This window comes from Rana temporaria, chromosome 7 (assembly GCF_905171775.1).
Source record: "Rana temporaria chromosome 7, aRanTem1.1, whole genome shotgun sequence".
NCBI classification, from domain to species: Eukaryota; Metazoa; Chordata; class Amphibia; order Anura; family Ranidae; genus Rana; species Rana temporaria.
The window spans coordinates 179291208-179301290 of NC_053495.1; the positions used below are offsets into that span (position 1 = coordinate 179291208).

The 10083-nt window shown below is 44.5% G+C and overlaps 1 protein-coding gene across 1 annotated transcript in view; it reads left to right on the plus strand.

The window, feature by feature from the left end:
• Positions 1-4321, plus strand: part of TAL1 (TAL bHLH transcription factor 1, erythroid differentiation factor) — a 47303-nt gene extending 42982 nt beyond the window's left edge. The window contains exon 4 of the mRNA XM_040360542.1: positions 3550-4321. Coding sequence (XP_040216476.1) covers positions 3550-3971 — 422 coding nt within the window. The 3' untranslated portion in view covers positions 3972-4321. The remainder of the gene's footprint in view (positions 1-3549) is intronic.
• The last annotated feature ends 5762 nt before the right edge of the window (positions 4322-10083 follow it).

The window sequence follows — 10083 nt, forward strand, 5'->3', positions numbered from 1 at the left end:
CAAAAAGTATTGGGACACCTCCCTTTACACGCACATGAACTTTAAAGGCATCCCAGTCTTAGTCTGTAGGGTTCAACATTGAGTTGGCCCACCCTTGGCAGCTATAACAGCTTCAACTCTTCTAGGAAGGATGTCCACAAGGTTTAGCAGTGTGTCTATGGGAATGTTTTGACCATTCTTCCAGAAGAGCATTTGTGAGGTCAGGCACTGATGTTGGACGTGAAGGCCTGGCTCACAGTCTCAGCTCTAATTCATCCCAAAGGTGTTCTATTGGGTTGAGGTCAGGACTTTGTGCAGGCCAGTCAAGTTCATCCACCACAAACTTGCTTATCCATGTCTTTATGGGCATTGCTTCTTGCACTGGTCCAAATTTGGTGGAAGGGGGATTATGATGTGGGGATGTTTTTCAGGGGTTGGGCTTAGCTCCTTAGTTCCAGTGAAGGGAACTCATAAGGCCCCTTTCACACGTGCGGACCGTATGTCCGCTTTTTCATCCATCCATTTGGGGATGAAAAGGGGACATGTTGTCCCTATGAGATTGCGGGGTGTCAGCGAATGAACATCCGCTGACACCTGATCTTGTCCGCCTCCGCAAAGATCCGATTCTGCAGACCGAAGAAAACCCTATTTTTCCTTCCGTTTGCGGATCGGATCGGATGAACACGGACATACGGTCCGTGTTCATCCGATCCCCCCATAGGGTAGAGCAGAGAAAAGAAAGGACGGTCGCTGCACAGTGTGCGGGGACCGCCCTGTCATCCGCCGGCTCAGCGGGATCGCTCCGTTGATCCCCGCTGATCCGCCCCGTGTGAAAGGGGCCAAAGGTGTCAGCATACCAAGATATGTTGGACATTTTCATGCTCCCAATTTTGTAGGAACAGTTTGGGGGTGGCTGTGCACCAGTGCAAAAAGCAAGGTCCATAAAGACATGGATGAATGAATGACTTCTATTGCGCAACGCATGCGAACTGAATCTCCTCTGGGCACTTTTTCCAGCCAGTGTCTGCTTGGCGGGTGCGGTCATTTGAGCGAGTTTGGAGTGGAGAACTTTTGAGTCCTGACCTCATCCCAATAGAACACATTTAGGATGAATTAGAGTGGAGACTGTGAGCCAGGCCTTCTTGTCCACATCAGTGTCTGACCTCACAAATGCTCTTCTGAAAGAATGGTCAAACATCCCCATACACACACTCCTAAACCTTGTGGACGGCCTTCCCAGAAGAGCTGAAGCTGTTATAGCTGTAAAGGGCGGGCCAACTCAATATTGAACCCTACGGACTAAGACTGGGATGCCATTAAAGTTCATGTGCCTGTAAAAGCAGGCATCCCAATACTTTTTATAATATAATGTTTTCCTATGTATTCAGCTATTTGCCTCGAGTTCAGCTTTAAAGGATCACTAAAGGAAATTTTTTTTTTTACTTTTTCACTGGATTGTCCTTCATAAACATACTCACATGCCCAGCAATTACAGAGATGCGCATCATCAGGGGGCTGCCTCCAATAATTAATTAACAAGAGACAGACCGTGCATATGCAGCAGATTGCTCATGAAGTCTCCTTGGATGCGTGATGTTCATCTCAGGAGGCAGTGGGCTGGATCGGGGACTTTATTCTCAATAAACTTGGGGGTGTGGATATTTAAAAAAAAATGTAACTGTCCAATTGTGGAAAATTAGGGGAAAAGAGGAAACTCTGCAAAATGGGTCAAGAGAGTGAAGGCCTACAATTTTTAGATATAGCAAAATGTTATCCATCATAGTATACTTACCTATACAGTATATCAATTTTTCTTGCTATATAAATGTGGGTTATTTTATATATGCCTTAACCTCTATTTTTAATGGTTCTACCGTAATTAATATTTTGTGTTCGGTTTGCTAGTCCTTTAAATCAGAAACCCTGCACATCTGGCACCCACCTTTCTCCGTCTCACTCCATAAGTGTTGGGAATTTGCTGTAGGATTCTATCAGTTTGACACTTGGTTGGCACAGGTAGACGGTACTGAAGGATTGTGGGACCTGGAAGTGCACAATGCAATACTGTGAAATGGAAACCCAAGTCATATACATACACTAAGCTTACTTCTTCATCCTCCTTCACTCAACCCTGTTAAGTTGAGTTCTCCTTTAACATTGTAAGGGTTGCCTGGATGCTTGCTTATTGTTGGAAAGGTACATATATAAATATATATAAATATAAATAGATATTTTTTATCACTCTTCTTTTGCTTGCGCTGGATTCCGATGTACAGGGTGGGCCATTTATATGGATACACCCGGGTGGGCCATTTATATGGATACACCTTAATAAAATGGGAATGGTTGCCGCCATGGTCACCACCCATCTTGAAAAGTTTCCCCCCCCTTACATATACTAATGTGCCACAAACAGGAAGTTAATTTCACCAACCATTTCCATTTTATTGAGGTATATCCATATAAATTGCCCACCCGGGTGTATACATATAAATGGCCCACCCTGTATATTACAGCACTTTCCATTAATGTCGTACTGTTCAGCGTTACGTCATGAGTTTGTTTTCTGCATTTTTTGTAGAAAGTCAGTAACCAGGCCTGGTACCCAATTTAACCTTTTCTCTCCACATCCAGCAGGGGAATGTGTTCATTTTGTAAAGCCGTTTCGGCGATACAGTCTACGTGCTATGTAGAAGTTTTTTTTATTTGTGTTTTTGTTATATAATGTAATATTAAAAATGTTCCTAAATAAAAATTCTACAAACAGTGACTATTGGCTCTTTGGACGGTTCTTCTGCGTGAGCGCAACATTATTGTTCATATTATTACTATTACAATTCGTAGTGATATAATAATCAAGATGAAATCATTTTGTCGTAGTGTATAAAGCTATCCATACATGGAGTGAATTTCAGTTGGTTTCTGATCAACCAGCCGAAATTTGCTCCATGAGTAGTCCTCTCGGCACCTTCATGCCTGAAATCTTTCAATTTAAAAATGAAGGAGCCAGGTGGAAAATTGTCAGCTGAACAGCAGCGCCTGCATCCAATTCAATTAAAGGCAGGAACTGTTTGGGTATTTTTAGAGCTGGTGGCAATGGCAGTCAGCCGCATTGCCACCTATTGCATCATAATAACACTGAGCCTGGTAGATTGAACAGCAGTAGTAGTGTTGTTGACAGTATTTTATTTTCTGGCAGGATCAACAGCTATTTTTCTGTACTTTCTGTATTTCTTTTCTGAGAAGTGGAGAAGTATGTATGCATTGCAGAGGTATACTACTTTTAGTTTGTCTAGCTACACACATTAAGAAATAATGTCCTCTACGCCTCTGTAATTGTACCACTGCAAGAAAGTCACCAGTACTCTCATAATTGTCCCATAGAAAGAAAGCACAAAGAACTCTCTGCAAATGTGCCACAGTTGATATGCACCTGTGATGTTGCCACCACTGCCTATAATTCATCTAATTTTTTAATATCTGAAGGCTAAGTTAAGGGTTTCTGATGGTTAGATGGACACATGGCCATAATTTGATCTTTTCTTAAGATATTTACATTTTTTTCCCCAGGAGGTCCTCAGGCAAAGGTGACCCGTCGTATCTTCACCAACAATCAAGAAAGATGGAGGCAGCAGAACGTGAATGGGGCTTTTTCCGAGCTCCGCAAGCTCATTCCCACTCACCCTCCAGATAAAAAGCTCAGCAAGAGTGAAATATTACACCTGACTATGAAATATATTAACTTCCTAGCCAAACTTCTCGATGACCAAGAGGAAGAAGGCAACCAAAAGAGCAAAATAAGTAAAGATAATGGCATGGTCCAACAACATGTCCTCCAAGAAATACTTTCCCCAAACTCAAGTTGCGGAAACTCATTAGATGGTGTGCCAAGCCCAGACAGCTTCTCAAAAGACAATGACACAATGGACTCCAAACACAGCAGAAGCCTCCACCAGTCTATGCTCCCAATTGAAAGTAACGGGCAGCGATGACACCTTTGGGGAAGAAAGATACCCTATTGATTGTCTATTGACTGGGACCTATTGGCTTGGGACATATTCCCTCCTCACTGTATTTACTGACATATCTGGGATGGAAAAACATTTTTTTTCTTAAGGTACTATAAAAAAAAAACCTCAATGTTTGACCATTCAAGCAATGTCTACAATGGAAGAAAGTTTTCTGAGGAGAGGAACTCTCATATCTGGTCATCTCTCTCAGTTCATATTTTCTTTTGAGGGTTTGCCCACACTCTCCAAACATGTAGCAGTTTGATATTGCTGTATATGCGACTAGGGAACTAAATTAATACTTAGGCCTCGTACACACGACCGAGTTTCTCGGCAAAAACCAGCAAGAAACTTGCTGGGAGATATATTTTCGTCGAGGAAACTATCGAGAAACTCGACGAGCCAAAAAGAGAGCAAGTTCTCTATTTCCTCGACGGGAAAGGAGAAACTTGCCTTGTCGAGTTCCTCGACAGCCTAACAAGGAACTCGACGAGGAAAACGATGTGTTTCGCCCGTCGAGTTCCTCGTGTGTATGAGACTTAAGGACAATGTTCAATGTTTTGACAAGTACAAACAGCTCACAGCTACACAAATAGTTTTCAATTTAATACAAAATACTATTTTTCAGGTGTAAATGAGAAAAGCTTGTGTTTTAAAATGCTCACTTAGCTGTAAAAGAAGCTAATCTTATATTCACGTTGGGACTTTTCTTACAAAGCATCCCTGGTGGTTAAAGTTAAGGGATTTGGGACCCTATAGGGCCTCGTACACACGACCGAGGAACTCGTCAGAAAAGATACATTGTTTTCCTCGACGAGTTCCTTGTTAGGCTTGTCGAGGAACTTGACAAGCTTCCTTTGCGTACACACAGTCAAGACCAAATCTCAGTCGTAGAACACATACAGCGGAAGGGGAAGTTTAATTCCAATAGCACAACCCTTGGGACTGGCTTTTGCTAATCTCATGTTACTGCGTGTTAAGTAAGAGTTTGGTAAGAGACAATTTGCACTATTCAGACTGTTAAAGCGTGACAAAAGTGCTATCTCCATTACAAACGCTACTTTTACCGAAGGTGCGCTCCCGTCTCATACTTTATTCTGAGCATGTGCGGGTTTCTTAGCATACACACGAACGTGTTTCTCGTCGAAAACCAGCCCGACGAGGAACACGACGAGGAAATTAAGACTCCTGTCGAGGAAAAAGAGAACTTGTTCTCTTTTTTCCTCGACAGTTTTCCAGATGAAAAGCATACACACGACCGTTTTCCTCGGCAAAAAAGCTCTGCCACCAAGTTTCTTGATGGATTCTATCGAGGAAAACGGTCGTGTGTACGAGGCCTAAGACTATACAATGGAAATGTTTTTGTGTAGTACCTTTTGGGAAGAAGGTACAGTATATATACATTGGTTATACTTTTTCACTATACAAAAGTATTTATATTATTTATAATAGAATAGAGCAGCATAAGGCCGCGTGATGTGTAGAACCATGAAGCCGGAGCGATTACATACAATTTGACAAACTGCAGTGCCATTTGGTACCATGGGTGGTGTTGCTTTGATGAAGACACATTTGGGCATATGCAAAGAGGAGGGGTGGGTAACTTGTAGCAGCCAATAAGACATCAGGTTTCATTAGTCTTAGGTTGTTGAAAACTACTCTAAAAAGTAATTAGTGCAAAAACCATTGGTTTTCTGCAACCCTTAGCCGCCAATCAGATGCAAGCATTTAGCTCCAAAATGCAAAGTCATTGCTTTCTGCATTGCATAGGCAATCAATGTGCAAAATGCAGTAAGCAATAGCAACCAATCTGAAATTGTCTTTAACCACTTCCATACCAGGTACTTACGCAGCTTCCCGCCCAAGCCAATTTTCAGCTTTCAGCACTGTCGCACTTTGAATGGCAATTGCGCAGTCATGCTACACTGTACCCAAACAAAATTGGCGTCCTTTTTTCCCCACAAATAGAGCTTTCTTTTGGTGGTATTTGATCACCTCTGCGATTTTTTTTTTTTGCGCAACAACTAAAAAAAAGGCTGAAAATTTGGAAAAAAAATTACGTTTTTATTTTTTTCTGTTAATTTTTTTGTAAATAAGTTTTCTCTTTCAATTACGGGCACTGATATGGCGGCACTAATGGGCACCGATGAGATGGCACTGATGGACATCGATGAGGTAGTACTGACGGGCACAGATGAGGTGGCACTGATTGGCGGCGCTGGTATGCGACACTGATGGGCACACATAGGCGGCACTGATGGGCACACATAGGCGGCACTGATGGGCACACGTAGGCGGCACTGATGGGCACACGTAGGCGGCACTGATGGGCACACATAGGCGGCACTGATGGGCACTCATGGGCGGCACTGGGCACTCATAGGCGGCACAGATGGGCACTCATGGGCGGCACAGATGGGCACTTATGGGTGGCACAGATGGGCACTGCTAGGTGGGCACTGGGCATGGATGGGCACTGTGGGGTGGCACTGATGGACACTGGGGTGGCGCTGATGGACACTGGGGTGGCGCTGATGGACACTGGGGTGGCAGCACTGATTGTTGCCAGTCAGTGCCCATTTGTGGGCACTGACTGGCATCTTTTTTCTTTATGGTTTTTTTTTTTTTTTTTTTTAGACTTTTTTTTTTTTTTTTTTGGCTTTTTTTTTTTTTTTGCCCACCCTGGTGCTCCAGGGTGGGCATCCCTGGTGGTCCAGTGTGGCGATCCGAGGGGGGGCTGCGCTGATAAACAATCAGCGCTAACCCCCCCTGTCAGGAGAGCCGCAGATCGGCTATCCTCTACTCGCGTCTGTCAGACGCGAGTGAGGAAGAGCCATCGGCGGCTCTTCCTGTTTACATCGTGATCAGCCGTGGTTGGACACGGCTGATCACGTGGTAAAGAGTCTCCGCCGGAGGCTCTTTACCGAGATCGGAGATGCAGGGTGTCAGACTGACACCCCGCATCACCGATCGCCGCGATGCGCGCCCCCAGGGGCGCGCGCGGCATGAAATCCTGCAGGACGTTCTAGAACGTCCTGTCAGGATTTCATAACCACTTCCCGGACGTAAATCGGCCATAGGCCGGGCGGGAAGTGGTTAAACACTGAGGCCTCATACACACGTCCGAGAATCTCGTCAGGAAAAACCCCACAAAAGTTGAATGAACCACACATTCCATAATGCCCTTCACTAACATAAAAGAAACCTATATGGAAGTAGACAGATTTCTTATTGAGAGAAATATGAAAGCTGCTGTTGCTGCTTTTGAAAATGCTGGTTCCTTGGCAGTGCTCTTTTAATCATTGGCCCAGAACAGGCATTAAAGCGGAGCTCCACCCTAAAGTGGAACTCACGCTGATCGGAACCCTCCCCCCTCCGGTGTCACATTTGCCCCCTTTAGGGGGGAGGGGGGTGCAGGTATTTGCACCCACTTCCGGCCACAACAGTCTCGGGCAGACTGCCGGTATGACGTCACCTCCCGCCCCCCCCCCCCCCGTTGTGTGCTGGGAACACTAGGCTCCCAGTACACAGCGGGAGCCAATCGGCAGGCACAGCGTGACTCGCGCATGCGCCGTAGGGAACCGGGCAGTGAAGCCGGAGCGATTCACTTCCTGGTTCCCTCACCGTGGATGGCGGGGGGAGCAGCAGAGTGACGAGCGATCCATAGAGTAGAGTCATATACACACACTAATGCACACGATCGGTCCATCTGATGAGAACGGACCGATGGACCGTTTTTATCGGTTAACCGATGACTGATGGTCCGTCGCGCCTACACACCATCGGTTAAAAAAACGATTGTGTCAGAACGCAGTGACATAAAACACAACGACGTGCTGAAAAAAACAAAGTTCAATGCTTCCAAGCATGCGTCGACTTGATTCTGAGCATGCGTGGATTTTTAAACGATGGACGTGCCTACTAACGATCGGTTTTGACCTATCGGTTAGGAATCCATCGGTTAAATTTAAAGCAAGTTGGCTTTTTTTTAACCTATGGTTAAATAACCTATGGGGCCCACACACGATCGGTTTTGACCGATGAAAACATCAGACCGTTGTCCTCTGTTTAACCTATCGTGTGTATGAGGCCTTATGCCGCGTACACACGATCGGACATTTGCCCGGCCAAATCACATCGGAATTCCAACGTAAAAAAATACAACATGTTCTATATGTAAACTTTGATGGAATTCATCGGAATTTCCCATTAAAAAAACTCTGATGGGGCTACACACGATCGGAAAATCCGATGGAAAAAGTCTATCCGATCATGTGTACGGGGCATAAGTTTACTTCTTCATCCTCCTTCACTCAACCCTATACATTTGAGTTCTCCTTTAACATTGTAAGGGTCGCCTGGATGCTTGCTTATTGTTGGAAAGGTACATATATAAATATATATAAATATAAATAGATATTTTTTATCACTCTTCTTTTGCTTGCGCTGGATTCCGATGTATATTACAGCACTTTCCATTAATGTCGTACTGTTCAGCGTTACGTCATGAGTTTCTTTTCTGCATTTTTTGCAGAAAGTCAGTAACCAGGCCTGGTACCCAATTTAACCTTTTCTCTCCACATCCAGCAGGGGAAGGGTTAATTTTTGTAACGCCGTTTCGGCGATACAGTCTACGTGCTATGTAGAAGTTTTTTTTGTTTTTTTTTTGTTATATAATGTAATATTAAAAATGTTCCTAAATAAAAAAATTCTACAAACAGTGACTATTGGCTCTTTGGACGGTTCTTCTGCGTGAGCGCAACATTATTGTTCATATTATTACTATTACAATTTGTAGTGATATAATAATGAAGATGATATGATTTTGTTGTAGTGGAGGATTATTCAGAAAAAAAATGGTTTAGACCAGGCATGTCCAAAGTCCGGCCAGCGGGCCAATCGCGGCACGCGGCCCGGTTTTGAATGGCCCGCCTGGTTATCTAAACCTATATATCTTTTGTGGCCCCCCAGGAACTCCCAGCGCCGGTGCCACAAAAGATATATTGGCTGGCCCGGAGGGAGGAGGCCGGACAAGTGCCGTGCACACAGGGGCGTATTTCCCGTTTACAGGGCAGCCTCTGTAATAGGAAGTCCCGTCACCGGCGCTGCCATTGGACGACTTTTCTGTCCATCAAAGGAGGCGGGACTTTCTCTTAAAGAGGCCGCTGTGTAAACAGGAGATTCTCCTGTAGATTTCTCTTAACCACTTCCTTACTGGGCACATATACCCCTTCCTGACCAGGTGAAATTTCAGCTTCCGGCACTGCGTCGCTTTAACTGACAATTGCGCGGTCATGCGACGTGGCTCCCAAACTAAATTGACGTCATTTTTCCCCCACAAATAGAGCTTTATTTTGGTGGTATTTGATCACCTCTGCGGTTTTTATTTTTTGCGCTATAAACAAAAATAGAGCGACAATTTTGAAAAAAAAACAATATTTTTTACTTGTTACTATAATAAATTGCCCAATTTTTTTTTAAAAAAAAAATTTTTCTCAGTCTAGGCGATACGTATTATTCTACATATTTTTGTTAAAAAAAAAATCAAAAAAAATCGCAAGAAGCGTCTGGTTTGCGCAAAAGTTATTGCGCTTACAAAATAGGGGACAGAATTATTATTTTTTATTATTTTTTTTTACTACTAATGGCGGCGATCAGCATTTTTTTTCGTGACTGCGACATTATGGCGGAGACATCGGACACTTTTGACACATTTTTGGCGCCATTCACATTTATACAGCGATCAGTGCAATAAATATGCACTAATTACTGTATAAATGTGACTGGCATTGAAGGGGTTAACACTAGGGGGTGAGGAAGGGGTTAATGTGTACCCTGAATTGTGTTACTAACTGTGGGGGAAGGGGGGTGACTGGGGGAGGTGACCGATGCTGTGTCCCTATGTACAAGGGACACAGATCCGTCTCCTCTCTCCCCTGACAGGACGTGGAGCTCTGTGTTTACACACAGAGCTCCACGTCTTGTCCCTGTAGCCGCCGATCGCGAGTCCCTGGCGGACATCGCGGCCGCCAGGCACTCGCATCGGCATCTCAGCGATGCGGCGAGCGCGCGCCTCCGCCGGACGCGCGCGCCC